At 37.2% G+C, this 23,090-nt stretch overlaps 1 protein-coding gene across 1 annotated transcript in view; it reads left to right on the top strand.

Annotated features, from left to right (window-relative positions):
* The first annotated feature begins 221 nt into the window (after positions 1 to 221).
* Positions 222 to 23,090, top strand: part of NLK (nemo like kinase) — a 163,840-nt gene continuing 140,971 nt past the window's right edge. Inside the window, exon 1 of the mRNA XM_032845389.1 lies at positions 222 to 918. Coding sequence (XP_032701280.1) covers positions 461 to 918 — 458 coding nt within the window. The 5' untranslated portion in view covers positions 222 to 460. The remainder of the gene's footprint in view (positions 919 to 23,090) is intronic.

The raw sequence follows: 23,090 nt of genomic DNA, 5'->3' as shown, positions 1-23,090 counted from the left end.
AAGGGTAGCGTGTTACCTGATCCTTTTCGTGTGTGGAGTTCAGGGGGTCGGGAGGTTTGGCCTTTATTCCCACATTCAAAGTTGGAACCTCCCCCCAATTAAGGATGGAGTTTTAGTACCCACTTGTGGCAGGAAACCTGGGGGGAAGGGGTCCCTTTTTCCTTTTTCTTTTCTTTTTCTTTTTCCTTTCCTTTTCTTTTTCTTTTTCTTCTTTTTTCTTTTTTTCTTTTCTTTCTTTCTTTCTTTTTTTTTTTTTTTTTGGCAGTCCACACCCTTCCACACACGCTCACCCCAAAACTAAACACCAAGATCCTCTAACTTGTTTGGATTGACTGATGAAGACATAAAGCCAGTTACGCTCCATGTTTTTTGAGGTGGAGTGAGTGGTTTTTCTTCATTTTTAAATGGCCAAATGACAGCTTGACCCAGTTTGCTTTCCCATCAAAGGGCATTTTTTTGAATGTCTCTTTGTGGCGCAAGAGCCAACGCAAAAATGATGGCGGCTTACAATGGCGGTACATCTGCAGCAGCAGCAGGTCACCACCACCACCATCACCACCACCTTCCGCACCTCCCTCCTCCTCACCTTCACCACCACCACCACCCTCAACACCATCTTCATCCGGGGTCGGCTGCCGCTGTCCACCCTGTACAGCAGCATACCTCTTCGGCAGCTGCGGCAGCCGCAGCAGCGGCTGCAGCTGCAGCCATGTTAAACCCTGGGCAACAACAGCCATATTTCCCATCACCTGCACCGGGTCAGGCTCCTGGACCAGCTGCAGCAGCCCCAGCTCAGGTACAGGCTGCCGCAGCTGCTACAGTTAAGGCGCACCACCATCAACACTCGCATCATCCACAGCAGCAGCTGGATATTGAGCCGGATAGACCTATTGGATATGGAGCCTTTGGTGTTGTCTGGTGAGTATCAAAAGAAGAGCACAACTTCTCGTGGTTTCTTCTCGTGGTTGTGATTGGGTGCGTCGACAAGTCATGCTTCTCTCCATGTTGACCGAAGTGGAGCTCGTCAACTGAAGGAAGCCACCCTCACCCAGAGGCCCAGTGTGTTGGCTGGCTGGGCTTATGTTTTCGAGTCCTGGCAAATCATGGGAGAGAACACCCTCTGAGGATTCACACACGTTTGCTGTCTACCCAACTTTTGGTTTAGAACCTAAGCAAGCCACTGAATGTAGGATCATTGGGTGGATGTATGAAATGTGTATTGCTGCAGACCTTGGTCATCTCGTAGGTTGGATGGAGTTTGAATCAGTTGCTCACTTGCCGCAGATGTCACAGATGACCCAAACTTGATTCCTTATAATGGTCTTGTCATTGGGTCATACTCTGCATAAGTACTTCACTCTCCTTTTTGCCTTTTCATTCCTTAATTTGCGATCTTGATCCCCAGAAGGAAGATAGGGTTCATACTTGAACCAGTTAAGTCATTGCTTGAGTGGTTTATTTTAAACCATAAAGCTACAGTTGGGAAGTACGTAGCTTTAGCTTTTTGATAAGAATGCATTAAATATAGCATCACACATGAGTACCACAAATGAGGTCAGTAGACTGTAGCTATGCCGTGGCCCACATTCTGTGTAATGTTTTAGTGTCATTTAGTGTCTCTTAAGTTGCTGTTATCCCTTGGTTGCTGAAGTAGTATACTTTTTAAACACATGAAACTCTTCCACTTTGGCTAGTGCTAGGGTATTTTAAAAAGTCTTGAGTGCTTCTTAAATGCCACATTTTGTCTATTTATTACTCTTCTTAGTAGTCTGTAATAAAATGAATTTATCATTGTAGGGCCTGTTGCTGTCAAAACTAGAACAAACTGAATTTTTTTCTCAAGGGTTAAGTAATCTGGTGTGGACAAATGAATTGATGTTTTCAGTGCATTCAAAAATAGATTCTTGTTAATGTCTAGAAAAGCCCCCATCACCACAGGAAAATGAACTCTTTGGAACTCGCCTGGTAAATGTCTCCTTTTGTCATTGTTTTTCAGGCTGTAATTGATACAAGTGTCATGTTTGCACTGTATCTGGGCATCTTTATATTTCAGATTTTATAATCTAGACTACAATGTGACCTGTTTTTGTTTTGTTTTGCCTTGTTTTGTTTTTAAATTAGTCGGGTCTAGTGTTTTCCCAGCTAGCTCTCCAAGGAGGTTGCTGCAGTGCTCCCTCCTAGGTCTATGGGATTCCTGGTGGGAAGGAGTGTAGCCGGTAATGGTGCCTCTTCAGTCAATCTGCTCAGGGACCTGTCTGTTCCTGCCTTCATCTCTTCCATATCCTATCTCCAGGGATTGCACTGTGAACTTCCATTCCTTGCCTAACACTTGAGGATTAAAGTTGTGGGGCCTGGGAGGTGTAGACAGGAAAAAGGTTGCTCCTTGCTTTAAATTTTGTCATCTACTGGCTGAGAATTTGTTAGGATTTTCTTAGACCTGGATGCTCTCTTTCATTTTAGTGCTTTACATACAATGCTAAGAACTAGAGTTACTGAAGGGGAAGTGGATTGCAGCATTCACTGTATTCTAAAACTGTTCTACATTTTTCTCGAAAGATGATATGACTTGTAGAAGTTTTCGCTTCAAGCCCATGCTAAAGGAAGAGATTCTTTTTATGGGGAAGAAGGTGAGAAACTGGAGTGCTGAAACATCTCCCACAGCAAACATTCTGGTAGTGGCTCTTCTGAAGTACTTTCATATGAAAAACCAAATGGTTTTGATTTGAATCCATTCTGTATTCTTTCATTGATTGACCCCTTCCATCACCAGCAGAGTTCTTTCCTTGTGCTTGAAGTGTACCTTCTCTGTACACCATCTTCTATTTTATGCCGGTTGTTTTGTGTTTGCCTTGTCTCACATTTGTAAGCCCCTTGAGGGTACGGACTGTATCTACCAGAGTACATCTTTTTCTCCTCTGCACTTAGCACAGTGCTGTGGAATCTTTGCTGTTTGATTATTTGATCTCCTGGTCAGGTTCTTCTCTTCTTTAACCACGTTTTTTCTGGTTAGCTGCATTGAGTGTTTTTAATCAGTTGTTACAGGTGAAGTACAATTCAGTATGAAAAAAAGGAAGACTTCCAGGTGTGTGTTTTAGTATGCAAATCCTTTTCTATTTTTATATTTACATATTGATGACTTGCTGTCTGAATTGCTTATTACATTTGGAATTTAACTGCTGTATAACCTGAGTAAAATTGTTAAAACTAGTGATTTGAACACCAAACCAGAGTGAATTGCACTAGTATTCTGAAACCCAAGCTAAAGATATTAGTGAGGTTGTTTGTTTGTTTGTTTGTTTTTAAACATATTAACTAGCTGAACCAGAATTTTTCTTTTTAATTTAAGGAACACTTAATGAACCTGAAACTATTTTATAAAATGATTAAAATGGAACATAAAAATATTTTCCCATATGACTACTTGGGCATCATAAGATTTACTTAGATTCTTATATTTATTTAATGCATTTTGTAAGTATTTTTCTTTTGTGTTACTACACAAAAGGAAACTGTATTTGCTCTTAAGTCTTTTTCTGGACGTGCAGCTAAAATTACTAACTGATGGCTGAAAACATTGCATGTAATTTTGAGAGATACTGTTTTTCCTCTGTGTAGACATGGAAAGATATAGAAGTGGTATAGCATTTTACCAGTCAGATTTATCACTGAACAATTTAGTCAACCATCCTTGATTTATCTCTCTGTTGAATTTAACTATTGGACTAACTTATCAGTATTGGACAGTTGTGTAAAAGTAGTGAATTACCTTTTAGCTTGTTGGTAAAGTTGGTGCTTTGACAGTTCAATTAAGGTTTCATTAACAACTGTCTGCTGTATTTTATCTCAAAGTAAGGGTTCCAGTTTACCTGGTAATATGATCATGTGGTAGCCTGAGATACATTCATTCCAATGACAGAATATTGTTCATGTGTTATCAAAGCATCATATATAATTTGACCTTCCTTTATCAGATGTCAGGTCTTCAGATGTCCATATGGACATTTTCATAATGAAAAACCAAAACACAAAACAACCCGCAAATGGAAACCTCAGTCATTTGGTGAGGATAATATAAATACCTATTTGTCCATAGTTCACATTGGCTAGAGGAAAGTGTACTCACTTAAACTTAAAAATGTGACAACCTTGGAACAAAAAGTGTTATAGCATAAGGCTTCAGGGACTCATGTAGTGTATAATTTTGAGAGTTGGAGGAAGTTGACCACATGAGAGAGGTTTGGGGACTGCTAAACTTGACCAGTTTTATCAATGACAACCTGAAATACTGATTGGATTAATGGCACATAGTGCCACCTTGATAATGAGTCTGGGAAAAGCTTCCACTTAGAATATTAGTGTTTTGGTTTTTAATTTATCTGTTTAATTGAAAGATCAAAGATCCTGGGATTCATTTGGTCTCTTCTCTTTGTACTCCAGCTAAAGTTGGAGAACTTTGAATATTATTATTCTAATACCTTCAGCGGTTTACTTTTATGTCGGTCTTTCAAAACTTCAGCATCACTGTAGTGATACTTATTAGCTGTGTCATCTTAATAAATTGTTTAACCTCTCTGTTCCTCATTATAAAATGAGGATAAGGGGCGCCTGGGTGGCTCAGAGGTTAAAGCCTCTGCCTTCGGCTCAGGTCATGATCCCAGGGTCCTGGGATCGAGCCCCGCATCGGGCTCTCTGCTCCGTGGGGAGCCTGCTTCCCTTCCTCTCTCTCTCTGCCTGCCTTCCTGCCTACTTGTGATCTCTCCCTCTGTCAAATAAATAAATAAAATCTAAAAAAAAAAAAAAAAAAAAAATAAAATAAAATGAGGATAATAATAGCACCTCTCCTAGGATTGGTATGAGGATTAAATGAGATAATCCTTGTAAACCAATGATTACACTGTATAGCATACAGTAAGCATTCAGTGAATGTTAGCTGTTTTTATTGTAGTTATTGTTGGTAGAAAAAAACCTGTTGTGTTAATGTATGCAGCAGTGGCTTCATGTATGGCCAGATTTATCAGGTGAAATCAACAACACGCAGACCATTTTTGGAAGCATAACTTCACATACCATAAAGTGCCCCTTAGTTGTGCTATGTGCTATATATCTGTTATTAATTAAGAATTAAAAACAAACACATTAAAATATATGAAATACATGTTTGCATGGACTTTGCAGGTATTCTAGTCAGTTCATCTGCACTGTTTTAGAAAGTATTATGGATTTATGTAGTGGGAAGGAAATTAATTTTTTCTTTCTCAGAATGTAACAAATGAAGGACATTCTTATCGTCAAAGTTCAGCTTTAATGGAAACTCATTTTACTTGTGTTTGGATGAAAGAGTATGAATTGCTAAAGAAGATCCCAGTGAGGTGGGGGAAATATGTGTGATTTAATGAAAAATTATTCAGTGTAAATTCTCATGCGTGGCAGATATCATCTAGCTTGCTCATCTTGTGAAAATTAGAGGCATCATTTTTTTGTGATGTTTTCTTTGGTCCTTTTACGCCTCGGACAGCCAGCTTTAATTTGGAAAAATGGGGAATGCTTTTGGGATATGTTTGGGGAAAATCCTAGAGTTAGTTGCATTAGAAAGTATACTGGAGTAAAAAAAAAAAAAAAGTATACTGGAGTATATTCTGTTAACTGTGTTTTACAGGTTAAGAATTTGTAGTATTGAGAAGTTTCTCTCTCGGCCAGGATTAACTGCCACAGCTGGATTCATTGGTGGTGGTGGGGCGGGGTGGGGGGGGGGGGGGGGGTGGGGTTGGTGTGCTCTGCTTTGTGAAAAGAGCTTTGAAGAAGCAGAGCCTGCACCATAAAAAGGAAACAGTCTCTCTTCTAGACATAACAAAGCATCCATGTGAAACTAGAAATGTGGAAATCTATATTGTTAATTTTAACTACAAACGAATTTACTTTTAGAAACTGCAGGTTCACGGTCATAAAGTAAGAAGTCAGAGAGAATAAAAGTAACACAATCTAATGATAATGAACTGGTTTTTTGGCGATACAAACGCTATAGCCTTTAACATTGGAAGTCATTTTGTACTTAGGCTCCTGACAAGATTTTTCCAAATTGTATTTAAAAACCAAAAATAAAATAAAACCACAATACAACAAAAGAACTCCTTTTATTCACAACAAAAAAAACTCATTTTATTCTTGGGCAGAAATTTTATATTACTGATTACTAGCTTAGAAAGAAAGATAAATATTTTTTATTAAGAAAAAACATTTCAGAAAAAATTGCCATTTCAAACAAGCTAAAACAACAATATCCTTCAAAACTACATGCAACTTTAAAAAATATATATTTTATTATTTATTTGAGAGAGAGAATGAGAGAAAGCATAAACGGGGAGTGGCAAAGAGAGGGGGAGAAGCAGGCTTCCCACTAAGTGGGGAGCTCATCTCGGGGCACTCGATCCCAGGATCCTGGGATCATGATCTGGGTCGAAGGCAGGTGCTGAACTGACTTAGCCACTCAGACACCCCTACATCCCACTTTTTTAGGCATCACTTAGTACCACCAGTGCATGTTCTGAAAAAAAAAGATGGGAGCAGATAAAGTTAGCTTTCAAATGCTTGCTGGAAGAAGAATATTTGCAAAATGTATTAACTGAATGTTTGTTTGAATTTAAGTTCTGGGGTCTCTGGGGCTTTACCATGAGCAATTATAGAAATGTTCCATGATACAGAAGGCTATCCTCTAATACAGTATTGGAATATTTCATTATCTTCACAACTTGGTGTATTACAGTTTTCATTGACTTCTATATTGTAGAATTGAGTGACTGTTGGTTGTTTTTATTAGATTTGCTGATGTTCTAACAGTTAAAGAATCAACTGTTTATGTAATGTATATTTCTTTTTTTATGTTAATCTCATTTCTTTGATGGTAATTGTGAAGGCCAAAGAAACTTTCCCATTTGTCATCCAACCAAATGGAAAGAAGTCATTGGGTAGAAACTCTTGCATTATAAAGTTCTATTTGGGTTATATTTATGATTCCCTGTGCATCCATAATACTCCAGTGAATTATTTGTTGATTGGGTCATCTAATGCAGATCAACAGTGATTTCCTAACTAATACAGTTTGTCAGTTTGATCCGGTTGTTGCTTAGGGGTAACACAGAGAGTGCCTGAGGCAACAGTTGTAATACTGTCAATAAGCATGTGACACGTCATCATAGACTTGTTGGTAGTTCTAAGGTACCTAGCCAAGAGACATTAGAAAAAATTCTAGCACTCTGGCATTATGAAAAGGAAACTAAGGAAACTATTGAGTTGTACTCTAACAGTTTATAATGGTGTGAGTAGAGGAAGTGTGTACAGTGATGTCTGTCATTGATTATGATTGGCAGTCTTTACTTATACCTAGCTTCATATCTGTGTTTCGAATTAGTTTGTCTAATTGAATTATATCTACTATCAGACAGAGGGTTTTGACATTGCTGGAACTCACTAGTCAGTATATTTTTATTATCAACCTGCTGTGGCCCAGCACCACTGTAGACTCTAATAAGGATATTTAGTTCTATAAATAATTTTACAAACTCTGTCAAGCTTCTGCTATTATCTGTTCTTTGCTTGTACTGGCATATAGAGTTTAGTTATGATACTGCCCTAAAGGAGCTTACGGTTAAGTAAACAGGGTATAAAATAATACATCCCTGCTTTCAGGGAGTCTTGATGGAAAGGTGAAACTCAATTTGAAATAAAAACAAAAGGATGGGGTGCCTGGGTGGTTCAGTCAGTTAAGTGTCTGTCTGCAGCTCAGATCATGATCCCAGGGTCCTGGGACCAAGCCCGGCATCAGGTTCTCTGCTCTGTGAGGAGCCTGCTTCTCCCTCTCCCTCTGTGAGCCGCTCCCCCTGCTTGTGTTCTCGGTCTCTGTCAAATAAAGAAATGAAATCTTTAAAAAAAAGGAAAAAAAATGAGGATATATTTTCACTTGTTCTTACAATACTTATTTATTGGTGATGAGAGGGATTTAAAGAAGATTATGATCTAGTGGGAGAAAGAGACTCATAAATGGATAATTATAATTCATTCCATTGATACAATGTAGTCGATATGTAGTAGTAGATATGATTCAATAGAGATATTCCCTGGATATTATGGGAACAGAGGAGGGATTTCTGGGGAAGGCATGAATGTTTTCTTTCTTTCTTTCTTTCTTTTTATTAAGGATTTTATTTATTTATTTGACAGAGAGAGATCACAAGTAGGCAGAGAGGCAGACAGAGTGGGGGGGGGGAAGCAGGCTCACTGCTGGGCAGAGAGCCCGATGTGGGGCTCGATCCCAGGACCCTGGGATCATGACCTGAGCCGAAGGCAGAGGCTTTTAACCCACTGAGCCACCTAGGTGCCCCGGTATGAATGTTTTCTAGAAGAGGTAGTATCTCAACTGAGTTTCAAGAACCAGAGCTAATGGGGAAGAGCATTCTAGATGGATGTGTTCCTACCCAAGAGACTGTAGGGCTGGAGTTACTGAAATTAAAGTGCCGTGGAGAGGGTGGGAGGTGATAGGGTGGAGGCACAAACTAAAGCTGGACCTGGAAGTTGGAGTCTTCTGCTGAAGAGACCACTGGTAGTGGGAGAGGGGCAAAACAAACTTTTTATGAATAAAGCACATGTATACATAACAAATGTATAGCATATCTATGGTGTTAAAATTTCATGGGGAGTCCGGGGGAAGAATATCTAAAAAGGCTCCTTGGAGGGGTTGATAATGAAAAAAGTTGAAATACTGGGAATGTCAACCATTGAAAGTTAAGATTAGAGAGTGACTCTTTCAGAGATACATATGTGTATATTTCAACATATAAAGAGAGAGTGGAGGTAGCTGAGGCCTGAGCCTTAGGGAATGTTCTCAGTTGTTGGTGGAAATTATTGGAGGCAGAACTAAAGGGCAGTCAGATAGGAAAATGTGTTCATAGTGATTGACAACCTATGCATGGCGGAAGATTGTTAGGAAGATGGGAGTGATCTTTGGTACGGATAAAAAAAAGTCAAAGAAAATGAGGGGGAGAAAAGGCCATTGAATTTAGCAGGTAGGTCATTGATGGTATTTGAGAGAACAATTGTGTATGTGGTTTTCTTTCTCTCTGATATATAAATGTGTGTGTGTGTGTTTGTGTGTATATATACACAATTGATTCTAAAGAATGTCTTAAGTATTAGCAGCATTCTGCTTTATTATTAATAAAATTCTCCCAAATCCCAAGTTTTTATTTCTAGTTTAGTAAACCAGAGAATTTAGTGTTTATCATGTTCAAGGTGCCATTTACTTGCCAAGAATTTTTTTAATGACAGGGTAATAGAGTACTCAACTAAACTTGTTAGGAGACAAGTCTCTGGTCTTGCCTTGCTCCCAACAACCCTATGACCTTGATAAAGTTATTTAAGTTTTCTGGGTCTTGGTTTCCTCATTTGTAAAAGCCTGTGTTTCCTAAGTTTCTATTATAAAATTGCATTAATATTTATAAAGCATTGTAGCTTTATTTGTGGACAAATCAAGTCTGTTATTGACCATATGACACCTTTCTTCAAGACTACAGATGTTGAATAGCTTCTAAAATTATTTAAAGGAAGAATGAGATAAATGTCACCCTATTCCAGTGTGGTGACTTTCATAGAGTTTTCAAATTTGGGATCAGATTTTAAACGTGCAGTTTGTCCAAGACATTTATTTTCTTCTATTGACTTACTGGTAAGGATTATACATACTTAGTTATGAAGAGCCTGCCTGTTTGCAAATGGACTATCAGTTCCTTCCTAAATGTAAATTTGATATTGTTTTTCTGGTAATATTTTACGTTTTAGCATTCTAGATTTATATTCTTGCTTTTCTAAATATTTGGAGTGATTTTTAATTTTCTTTTTAAAATATTTTATTTATTTATTTGACAGACAGAGATCACAAGTAGGCAGAGAGGCAGGCAGAGAGAGAGGAGAGAGGAGGAAGCAGGCTCCCTGCTGAGCAGAGAGCCCCATCGGGGCTCCATCCCAGGACCCTAGGATCATGACCTGAGCTGAAGGCAGAGACTTTAACCCACTGAGCCAGCCAGGCGCCCCTGATTTTTAAAATTTTAAATGAAATTTAATATTAAATACTTTGTCTTTTTGTGTGCATGTGGGTAATAGCTATGATGATTTGGAGGCCAGTGCTTACATTAGCAAGTTGATTTACAGTATCTTGTTTTTAGAAATCTCTCTCTTTTTTTTAAAGGAATCTCTTTTAAATTCTGAATTTGGGTAGGGAATTTACTAGTTGGTGGATTCATCTAGCACAAAATGAGCTGTGTCACAGCTTTAAGGCTGTAGCCATTTGGGCATACAATGCCCAGAGATACTGAGCGGGAGTGTGACTTCCTAAAGCTTCTACACAATAGGAAGGGAGCATTTTCACAGAAGCCCTCAGCAAACTAGCAGCACTGTCCAGTAGATACATAATGCAAGCCACATATGTGATTTAAAATTTTCTAGTGGCCACATTAAAAAATGTGTAAAGAAACAGGTGAAATTAATTTTAGTAATATATTTTTTAACACCTTTAGCCAAAATATTGTCATTTTAGCATGTTATTACTATGAAAATTATTAGGTAGATATTTTACATTCTTTATTTTTTTTTCATATAAAATGTACTGACTACCTTATTGTCCAGCACAGTAGTAGAGTCTTTTTGACCTTTATTGTGTTGTATACTGATTTCTGAACCAATGATGTCAGTAGAGTTAGTATTACTTTTGGAGTAATCAGTTCCACCGTGGACCTGGAGAGGAAGTCAGTTGTAAGTGGAAAGGATGAATTCCTGCAACAGATGGTGGGAAGGCAGTCATTAGTTACCAAGAATGCATTCATCTAACTTATATCAGACTCGGAAGATCTTGACCGGGTGCATTTATAGGACAAAGTGGAATGATGCTCTCTGTAGAGAAGTTGTCCTGTCTGCCCTGAATCATTTGGAGTCTTTTCATTTTCTTTTCTGAAGCCTTGTTTGCCTAAGGTACCAGAAGGTAAAATTGGTACCTGATCCTTGCCATGTTTGCTTTCCTTCCCAGTTAGATCAGATACCCTCCATTGATTTCTTTCCTCTCTCAGTGTTGTGGTTTTGTTATCTAGATAAAGTTCTCAGTCTTGTTTTCAATTTCAGTAGTGTAGGGCTCAGTATTGTCAGGCAGCAAACTCCTTACAGGGGAATGGACAACACAGAAACTGTTTATCCATTCCTTGACCTAAAATTCTTGCTCTGAGCTACAGAGAAAAGGTGAAGAGAGACATTTGAACAAATAAATAAAATTAGTCATTTGACCCAGATTGCAGCTGTTTTTTTTTTTTTTCTGTCTGCATGGATAAAAACCATCTCCAATTTGCATAAGCAGGTGATTTTTCTTACATGCTAATTTTCTTAATGTACCATGGCAGAGAGCTGCAGATTTGCAAATTGTGTAAGTAAATTGACATAAACCAGGTGACTTTGTTTCGCTTTATTATCTTACCAGTACAGAAGTACCCAAAGGGTGCAATTATCGGGTGATTATCTCATTGCACATCTAAGTTAACAGGCAGCCTGGTGCAAAGGTTTTTGGTTGTTTTTTTTTTCCCCTTCTCTACCTCTCTCTCATTTTAGTTTTTAAAAATAGGAAACTGTTGATTTCTATATTTACCTTGACATGGCTAAAATTTTGGTAATACAGATGTGGGGAAATTTGAGCTTTATTCAAAGTAATCCAGAAGCCAAAAAAATTGGCAAGTAATGTAGGTACTGTGCAGGAAAAGGGACACATGTATACTTGGTTTGTGTTTGAATTGCCTGAGAGAATTAGGTGAGAACTTCAACCATGTTTAATTGGTTGGCTTCCTCTGTTTTCCTTTTCCCAGGTTCTACATATTGCAGGAATTGGGATTATTATGAAGTTAACTGGGTGGGTATTAAAGCCAGTATTCAAAACGAATATTATGTATATCCTTTGAAAAAATCAAAATAATTAATTATAATACACTTTGAAATATCATTTCAATATGTTAGACATTTTAGAAAGATACAACAGTTAGTTTAAGGGGCTCTTTTCCCAGAAGATTTACGAGGACAAAGAATATCAATTAAAGTGACTTCCTTGTATTAAAAACAATATTTACAGGGGCGCCTGGGTGGCTCAGTTGTGTTAAGCCTCTGCCTTTGGCTCAGGTCATGGTCTCAGGGTCTTGAGATTGAGCCCCACTTCCGCTTCAGGCTCTCTGCTCAGCAGGGAGCCTGCTTCCCCTCTCCCTCTGCCTGCCCCTCTGCCTACTTGTGATCTTTCTCTCTCTCTCTCTCTCTGTCAAATAAATAAATAAATAAACAAATCTTTAAGGAAATTAAAAAAAACTTCTTTAAAAAAAAACTACAATATTTCTAAACAATAAATTCCATTATTAATCTTAGCAATTAATTTTGTTGAATTCCTCAGATATTACAGTATTATTTACCTAGCTATATGTATGGAGATTAAATTATATTCCTTGTAGCGTGGAAGTATTGATTTTGAAATGAATCATAATTGTAAGCTAGCAAATTAAAAGTTTGGCCAGGCTTTTTATCTCAGCACTTACGTATTATTTCTTTTCAGTTTAAAGAAAAGTAATTCAGAAGAACTTTGAGAACAAAAGCAGTGAAAGAATGACCAGAGAAGGACAAAATTTAAGTACAAAGGGACTGTATGGGTTAGTAATTAAGAGCCAGTGAAGAACTTTGAGAACAAAAGCAGTGAAAGAATGACCAGAGAAGGACAAAATTTAAGTACAAAGGGACTGTATGGGTTAGTAGTTAAGAGCCAGTACTATGATTATAGTAGTTAAGAGCCAGTACTATGATTATAGACTGGATTTAAATCTTGACTCTGCTCTCTCACTTAACCTCTGTGTGCCTCATGGTGGTAGTGTGTAGAATGGGGATAGTAATAGTGTATCTGTTTCAAAGGGGTTATTGTATGGATTATATGAATCCGTATATATGTAAAGTCAAAGAGCTGTGCCTGGCCCTAGGTATGTGTTGACTCTTGTAATTATTATTACTAGTTTGAGTGAAAATGTAGTTCCTCCTTAAAGTTTACTAATTTAGGGTAAATAACCCAACAGTGTTTGTCTGACTGTTGATAGATGTGTGACTATCTCATATATATATTTTTTTACTGATTAGCTCCAGCCATTTTTGAAAAGTCATTCAAATTGTAGAATGCCTTCCAAATGTAAAATTACCTTTAGCACATAAAAGGAGGGTTTTCCCTTTCTAACTCCAGCTCCCTCCTCCCACCTCATTATCAAAGTAACAATACCTTTATTGTAGGAAACTTGAAAAATACAGAGTTGTAACCTACAACTCAGAGATAGCACTGATAGCATACGATACTTTTTTTTTTTTTTCCAATTTTGCATCTGGAAAGTGTGTTTGTAAAGAGTTGGGATCAAGATCGCATTGGGTATTTACATTTTTGTATCCTGTTTGTTTCACTACATTACAAAGATTTTGGGTGTTGTGGTGGTGGTGGTGTTGTTTTGGAGAGCTGATTTCTTCATTCTTAGAAGCCTAGAGCTCTATCTTGAAAGGAATTAGAGTTGGAAGATAACTTTAGAATGCATCTAGTGTAACTGCCTCATTTTTTAAATGGGAAAATTGAGACCCCAGGAATCTAAGAGATTAGTTCAAGGTCACACAGCTGGTTAGAAGCTGAGCCAAAACCTTTGCTCTTTTGCTGCTTTACTAGTAATACCTGTTCAACTTAATGCCCATTGAAACTGGAAGAAATGTTCTTATAAAAGCAAAACAAACAAAAAACAAAAACTCTGAATGAAACCAGGAATAGTGCATCTGGGGGAAAAAAAAAAAAAGAATATTTACTCCATTGGTTGCTTTTTGTGCGCCAGTGACTCTAAGGTTTCTGGTAAAAGTTTAATGTCATGAGCCACAAGGCTTTTGGTGGAAAACAGCTGGGTCTCTTCATATTATATATATAATTGTGTTGTATATCTTCTTTGAGAGTATTGTGCCCCCCTCTTATTTTTTTGAAAAATTTTAAACCTCAGAAAATACGAAAGAATTGAACTGTGATAAATCCATAACCATTCCTTCAGATTAACATTTTGTGACTTTTGTTTCATCTAGTTAGAGGCTATTTCTACAGAATTTGCTGAGATTGGGTTAATGGTCACTGCCTCAACTTGTTCCATGTAAGTTTTGTAAGCTCTCGCAACTAGAGAAGGAACTGGATATTTTCAAACTTGTGACTTTTGGAATGCTATTTATTCTCCTAATACTTAAAAGAAAATTCGGTGTGAATCAAATGTGTAACTGAAACATATACCAGTCAAAACTAGGCTTCAGGCAGAATAGAAATATTCCATTCTGCAAAGTTTTTCTTTTTTGTGGTACTCATCTCAGGTTGGGAGTAAAGGGGCATTTTAAATAATCTGATTTCTGGTCTCCCAATTTTGTGACAGAGGACATCATTGAGGATACTACATTGTTGAAGCTAAATTTAAGTTACTGTAGTTTTGTGTTTTTTTTTTTTAAGTAAATTACCGTGTTAGTCACATGAGCTGATGATGCTGTGATTTGTGTCACCCGATTCACTGCTCTGTATTTCTCAGTACCAAATAATTCCTTTGTTAAACTCATTTTCAGTAAATGAGCCATTGTTTCCCAAGGGGTAATGATTATTTCTATATATAGCCCAAATTCCTAAGAAATAGCTTTTAAAGTTTAAAATATTAGTAATTGGAAGTGGTTGAAATCATTGCTCTGTGTATATCAAGGCACAACTGTGTCTATGAAAAGGGCAGCTGCTGTGTTTGCTCCCTAGGCTACAATATGAGATATTATGCCTACTGGAAACCAACTGACAAGTCTTTAAAAAAGAAGTCTTTTGGTTTATGTGCAAAAAAGGGTCGTGTTATTGAATCTACCCAGCTCTTACATTACCTAGTTTCATAACGTAAGCACCTAGAATGAGGTAACTGGAGTTCAAATCTAAATGGCTTGTGACAGGTAAGGAGATATATAGGCAGCAGATATTGTTTACTTGATACAGTTGATGTCGGTGTCTGCAAATAAATTGTTGACAACTTAAAGTACCTCAGCAGTAAAGACATTACAATTGGGACACTGATGTTTAACTGGTGTAGATGCTGAAGATCTAGTTTTCAGCATGTATCAGCTTATCTCCACAGGTGGGCAAACTTTAAATAACTAGTTTTTATACCTAGATTTTTTTCATTTTATCATTTTAAAGTAGATGCTTGGGGCGCCTGGGTGGCTCAGTGGTTAAAGCCTCTGCCTTGGGCTCAGGTCATGATCCCAGGGTCCTAGGATCGAGCCCCGCATCAGGCTCTCTGCTCAGCAGGGAACCTGCCTCCTCCTCCTCTCTCTCTCTGCCTGCCTGTCTGCCTACTTGTGATCTGTCTGTCAAATAAATAAAAATCTTTAAAAAAAAACCAAAATAAATAAAAATAAAGTAGATGCTTGTTTCTTACACAAATCAAAATCGGCTTCTGCCCTTTCCCTCTCAATGCAAATAAAAGTAAATGCTTACAACCACTTATGACAAACTCTATACCCACCGATACACTGAAAATAATGAGTGTTTCGAGGACTGGGGCCATGTCTCATTTGTATCTCCAGTGCCAAATGTGGTCCTTGGTGGGTACTTATTGTTTGTTGTGACCTTGAAAGTTGCTAATGCTAAATTTGACGTGGTGGTGACTGTCAAAGAAGAGTACTATCATCGGCCCTTGCCATTATATAGATCCCTCCTTCCTCATACACTGCAGGAATTTTTAGGAGGGAACACTTGGAGAGTGGTATTCGGACTGCCCCATGATAGTGATTTTGTTTTTTGGGGTTTGGATTTTTTTTTTAGGAGTTAAGAGCCCTAATCTAAAAATAGTATACAGTAACCAACTAACCCTCCAAATAGTCTTTATTTTGCTACTGCTTTCTATAGTCTACTTTTTGGGGCAGGGGGGCAGAGCGAGAGTGGGGAAGAGAGAGAGAATCTTAAACAGGCTCCACAATCAGTGCGGAGCCCAGTATGGGGCACAGTCCCATTATCCTGAGATCATGACCTGAGCCGAAATCAAGAATCAGATGCTTAACCAACTGAACCACATAGTTGCCCTCTATAATCTACTTTTAAGTTAAGAATGCTGTTTAATAGTTTAGAAAAAATACATTCTCGATGCAGAACTGTTGTTATAAAATGAACTCATGTTATAAAAATGGAAACTATGTCTAAAGTCTCATCTCCTACATAAAAACATAACAAAGTCGTCCCTGATGCTAGCACAGGAAAAAAAAAAACAAAACGTTCAATTCTAAGCTCCATATTCCATTCTATAAACTTGTGAATAAATGACAGATTAGTATGTGGTAGCCATGCTCTTTAAAATTAGTGAGAAAGAATGGTTTATTTCAGTGGTGTGCTGGTATATGTTTCACAGGGTCTCTGAAAAATAAAACAGTCCTGGTTTGTAGGGCCTGCCAAATTCCTGTGGTGTAAATATTCCCGTAATGGCCAATTTCAGGCTACCAATGTGAAGTCACCAAATGCCTGAATTGGAAAAAGAAACATAATAGCACACCATTACAAAGTATTTTTACCCTACAGGTAAAGAAGATGTTAACCTTGAGAGTATAATATTAAGATAATTAGGAAATGATGATTTCAGAGTATTTATTAACTTTGTTTTGATTTATTACACTGTAAGTTTATATAATGTAATTTTTATATATAATTTAATTTTTAATAATGCCTGTGTTTCACAGTCTGCTTGCAAAATACCAGAAAATGTAATAATCTCTCAGGGGCCAGTATGAACCAGCTCTAACACACCACTGATTTATTAAATCTTTGTTGGGAGGGTTCACTAGTGTTGGAGAGAGATGAAATTGGATCCATACTTATCACTGTACAAAAAGTCCCAAGTGGATTAAAAATTTAAGTGTAAAAGTATAAAGCCAAAAATAAGAAAATATGGATAACTATTATTATCATCTTACAGGGAAGATTTATTACCTTGACTTCAAAGCAAGAAAAAATATCAGATTTGTCTGTGTAGATATTTACGAGGTGTATTTGGTAAAATACACCATAAAAAGCCTAAAAGGAAAAAAATTAAAAAAGCTGGAGGGAAATATTGGCAACATATATGAAAGACAGAAGTTAGTATCTTAAATACTTAAAGAGCTCTTAAAATCAGTGAGAAGTAAGGGTGATTAACCTAACTAAAAATGGGCAAAAGCTAGAGAATGGGCTGTTTGTAGAAGAAATAAAATTTGTTTAAAAACATTTGAAAAAGATTCTTATTTTTATTCACAAAGAAATGCAGAAATAGGATGTCACTTTTAACCTGCTAGATTGACTTTAAAAAAAAAGTTATTTGAGAGAGAGGACTAGCAGGCATGAGTAGGCAGAGGGCAAAGGGAGAGGGACAGGCAGACTCCCTGCTAACCCTAAAGTGGGGCTCGACCCCAGGACCCCAAGATCATGACCTGAGCTAATGTCAGAGGCTTAACCAACTGAGCCACCCAGGTGCCCTGCTAGATTGAGATTTTTTAAAAAAGTGATAGCTCTTTCAGTTGTTACAGATGTAGTAAAACAGATACTCAAACTTTTGATAATAGTGTAGTTGGGTAGAGACTTTCTGGGAGAGCAGTTTCTCAAAACTGAATGTACATACCCTTTAACTGGAGATGTCATTGAGCTTACAGATGCAAAGATGTATTCACAAAGAAAGCAACCTAAATGTGGGTAGTGGAGTGGTTAGCTTAGAAAGATACTCACAATTTATTAAGTGTAAATCAGTGTGAAAGATTGTCCCCCCCCCCACCTTTTAAAAGATTTTATTTATTTATTTGACAAAGAGAGAGAGAGAGAGAGAGAGAACACAAGAGAGGGACTATAAGTAGGGAGAGTGGGAGAGGGAGAAGCAGGCCTCCCAATGAGCAGGAAGCCCAATGCAGGACTTGATCCCAGGACCCTGGGATCATGACCTGAGCCAAAGGCAGACGCCTAACAACTGAGCCACCCAGGCATCCCAGATTGTCCCCTTTAAAAAAAAGAATTACTCATATGTTCCAGGAAAGTCTGGGAGGATATCTGCCAATAATGGTTTTAGTGAGGTGAGAGTATAGCAGATTTTCACTTTGGAGTTTATAGTAACTTCCACTTTAAAGAAACACTAAGAATTTCTTTACTATAAAGAATAGACCTAAGGAGGTACATGATAGTGTCGCTCTTTTTTAGAGGAGGAAGCTACAGCTCAGAGAGATCTAAGTGACTTGCCTGAGGTGTCAGAGCTAATTAAGAGATCCATAAAAGATATGTGATAGAGGTTATTAAGAATAATAAAGTATCCAGGGGTGCCTGGGTGGCTCAGTTGTTTAAGCGTCTGCCTTCAGCTCAGGTCATGATCCCAGGGTCCTGAGACTGAGCCCTGCATCTGGCTCCCTGCTCAGCAGGAAGACTGTTTCTCCCTTTTTTCCCTGCTTGTGCTTGCTCATCTCTGTCCTGTTCCCTGTTGCCGTCGTTGTCTCTCTCTCAATCTCAAATAAATAAATAAAAACTCTTAAAAAAAAAAAAAAAGAAGAGTATCTACAACCCAGCCTAAGAAATAGAACTTAAAACCAACACTGTGAAGCTGCCCTTAAACACGTCCCACCTCCCCATTCCATCTTTCTGCCTTACCTGCCTGCCAAGAAGAAACTACTCTTCAGAATTTTTTTATTCCCTGCTTTAAAAAAATTAGCTTTCTTGATGAAATAAGCCACATATCCTATAAATCACCCATTTAAAGTGTATAATTTAATGGCTTTTAGTATATTCACAGAATAAATTTTCTTTTAGAACGTTTTCATCACCACCTAAAGAAACATGCCCATTAACAAATCACTTTCTATTCCCTGTGCCCCTGGCAACCATTAATGTTTCTGTTTCTGTAGATTTGCCTATTTTGGACATTTCGTATAAATAGAATCATTCAGGATATGTGATCCTTGTGACTGATTTCTTTCATTTAGCATAATGTTTTCAAGGTTCATCCCTTTTTATTTCTGAATAATATTCCATTGTATGGCTATACCACATTTTGTTTACCAGTTGGATATTAGGATTACTTCCACTTTTTGGCTCTTTTGAATAATACTGCTTATGAAGAACATTCACAGACAAGTTTTATAAGAACATATGTTTTCATTTCTCTTGGGGGTATATACCTGGGAGTGGGATTGCTGGGTCATCTAGCATCAGATAACGATGTTTAACTTCTTGAGGAATCGCTAAAACTGTGTTCTGGCTGAACTTTTTACATTCCCACCAACAATGTAAGAGGGTTCCGGTTTCTCCACGTCCCTGTCAACACTTCTTATCTGCCTTCTTGATTATAGGCATCTTAGTGTGAAGTTACCACTTCACAGTGAGTTAACATTACACACTAAGTTACCACAACTCATTGTAGTTTTGATGTGTATTTTCCATTAATATGACGGTGATCATCTTTTCTTGTGCTTGTTGGCTAATTGTATGTTGTCTTTGGAGACCTATCTATTCAAGTCCTTTGACCATTTTTAAATTAGGTTGTCTTTTTATTGTTGAGTTATTAAGTTCTTTATCTGTTCTAGATGCCAGTCCCTTATCAGATATATGATTTGTAAATATGTTTCCCCATTCTGTGGTTTGTCTTTTTACTTTCTTAGCCATTGGTATCCTTTAAAGCATAAAAATTTTTAATTTGGGGGTGGCTGGGTAGCTCAGATGGTTAAGCATCTGCCTTCAGCTCAGGTCCTGATCCCGGGGTCTGGGAATGAGCCCTGCATCGGACTCCCTGCTTCACAAGGAGCCTGATTCCCCCTCTCCTGTTCCCACTCCTTGTGCGCGCGCTCGCTCTCTCTCTCTCTCTCTCTCTCTCTCTCAAATAAATAAATAAATAAATAATTTTGTTGAAATCCAGTTGATCTGTTTTCTGTTGCTTGCCCTTATGTCATATCTGAGGTTTTACCTAATCCAGAATCATAAAGATTTATACCTGTATTTTCTTCTAAGAGTTTTATACTTTTAACTCATATTTAGGTCTTTGATCCCTTTTGAGTTAATTTTTTGTATGTGACATATGGGTAAAACTTTATTCTTTTTCCTGTGGATATCCAGTGTCCCATCACTATTTGTTGGAAAGATTATTATTATTTCCCAATTGAATGGCCTTGGCACCCATGTTGAAAATCATTTGGCCATAAATGTAAGAGCTTATTTCTGGATTTTCAATTTTATTCCATTGATTTATAAATTTCTCCTTATGCTAGGGCCACACTGTTGATTGCTATAACATTGTAGTAAGTTTTGAAATAGGGAAATGTGAGTCTTCCAACTTCGTTCTTTTTTAAGATTGTTTTGGTTATTTTGGGTCCCTTGCATTTTCATAAGAATTTTAGGATTAGCTTATCTATTTCTTAAAAAAAAAAAAAAAGCCAGATGGGATTTTGATAGGAAATTGCATTGAATCTGCAAATCAATTTGAGGAATACTGTCATCTTAACAGTATTAAGTCTTCCAATCCATGAACATGGGATATTTTCCCATTTATTTAGATCTTCCACTTCTTTCAACAATTTTGCAGTTTTCAGAGTATGTTTTACATATCTTGTTAAATTTATTCCTGCATGTTTTATTGTTTTTAACAATATTGTAGTTGGAATTGTTTTCTTAATTTCATTTTTGGATTGCTCATTGCTTGTGTGTATAGTTGATATTTGCATATTGATGTTGCTCTGCACCCTGATTGAGCTTGTTTTATTATCTTATTTTTGTTTTTATTTTAAATAAACTTTATTTTTTAAGAGCAGTTTTAGGTTCACAGCAAAATTGCATAGAAAGTACAGAGAGTTCCCATAAACCCACTGATCCTGGGCATATGTAGTCTCCCTCATTATGAACATCCTGAACCAGAATGATAACATTTATTACAATCAGTGAACCTGCATTGACACATCATTTTCACTCCAAGTACATAGTTTACACTAGAGTTTACTCTTGGTATTATGCATTCTATGGGTTTTGACAAATGTATAATGACATTCTATCCTACAGAATAGTTTTGCTGGCTAAAAATCCTCTGTGCTCTACTTGTTCATTTATTCCTCTCCCCTAACCACTGGTAACCACTCTTCTTTTTACTGCCTCCATAATTTTTCCTTTTCATATCATATAGTTGGAATCAGTGTATCTAGCTTTTTCAGATTGCCTTCTTTTACTTAGTAATGTGCATTTAAATTTCCTCCAGGTGTGTTCATGGCTTGATAGCTCATTTCTTTTTAGTGCTGAAAACTATTCTATTGTCTGGATGTACCACAGTTTATCTCTTCATCTCTTGAAGGGTGTCTTGGTTGCTTCCAAGTTTTGGCAATTACAATTAAAGCTGCTGTAAACATTTATGTGCAGGTTTTTGTGTAGACTTAAGTTTTCAGCTCCTTTTGGTAAATACTAAGGAGCATGATTGCTGGATTGTATGGTAAGACTATGTTGAGTTTGGTAAAAAATTGCCAATCTGTCTTCCAAAGTGGCTGGACTATTTTGAATACATTCTCACCAGCAGTGAATGAGGGTTCCTGTTGCTCCATGTCCGTGTCAGCAGTTGATGTTGTTGGTGTTCTGGACTTGGCCTTTCTGAGCATTCTGTGTAGTGGTACCTTCTCTTTGCATTTCCCTGATAACATAAATGTGGGACATCTTTTCATATGCTTATTTGCTATCTGTATATCTTCTTTGGTGAGGTGTCTGTTAAGGTCTTTGGCCCAGTTTTCAGTTGGGTGTTTCTGTTTTCATATTACTGAGTTTTAAGACTTCTTTATAGATTTAGATAACCATCCTTTATTAGATATCATTTGCAAATATGTTTTCCTTGGCGGTAGCTTGTCTTCTCATTATCTTGATACTTTATTTATGAAAAGTTATATTGAGTAAAATATGTATGCTGTAAAATTTTCCCATTTAAAGTATGTAGTTCATTGAGTTAGTAAATTTATACAGTTACGCATCTATCACCATTATTAGTTTTAGAACAGTTATATCACACACCCCCCCATCCTCCCTAAAATTCACTAAACGATATATTGTTTAGTTTTGCTTATTTGGGGGTTTTATACAAATGGTAAACAGATTCTAGAGTACTTGAAACTCCTTAGAGAAAAGTATAAATACAGAATGCAGTAACTTTAAACTTTGGGTTCTTTTTCTAATTAACAAAAGTGATAAAGACAAGATGGGTTTATTCTTTCTTCATCAACAGTTTAGTGAATCTTTGAGGGAACAGATGAATCAGGGTTTATACAGAATCTGTATACTTTAGAGTATGGTTGCCCTATTTATTCAAGTTCCTGAAAGTGGAGGAAATGCTTAACTAGGTTAAATATAAAAATGGTTCTTTGAGGCATACCTTTAAATTTCTCTGCAGCTAACTTTTTATGGTGTCCATGATATCTTCAAAGCTATTTGCATAAGTATCACCGCCTTGTTAGCCTTAGCAAATAAAAAATCATTCTTTTCTATTAAAATAAACTTAGTTGGGTTTTTTACTTAAACTAATGATTCTGTTATTTTTCAAATCTGAGTTTTGGGGAATTTGGTTTTAGGGATAACCCCTGAATTTCAATACTGAGCAGCTGTTATTACTTAACAGCTGCATCCTCAGATAACTTGATTCTTTGCAGAATGCTGTGGGAATGTGGTTTATAAGAGATGGTGGGAGGAGCAGTTAGTTTTACAGACTTCTCCAGTGATTCAAGTTGTTGAGATTTAAAGGTTGAAGTACTAGTTTTTCCAGTTTCAGTGTTTTACCATTCTGTAATTCCATGAGGTATTTGTGAAAGGAGTTCCTAGTCTTTTTTTTTTTTTTTTTAGATTTTATTTATTAATTTGACAGAAAGAGAGATCACAAGTAAGCAAAGAGGCAGGCAGAGAGAGCAGGCTCCTTGCTGAGCAGAGAACCCAATGTGGGGCTCAATCCCAGGACCCTGAGATCATGACCTGAGCTGAAGGCGGAGGCTTAACCCACTGAGCC

This window comes from Lontra canadensis, unplaced genomic scaffold, assembly GCF_010015895.1.
Source record: "Lontra canadensis isolate GAN:19392208 unplaced genomic scaffold, GSC_riverotter_1.0 scaffold163, whole genome shotgun sequence".
NCBI lineage: Eukaryota > Metazoa > Chordata > Mammalia > Carnivora > Mustelidae > Lontra > Lontra canadensis.
Note: the sequence above shows the minus strand (reverse complement) of the source record. Positions and strands in the feature narration are given on the sequence as shown.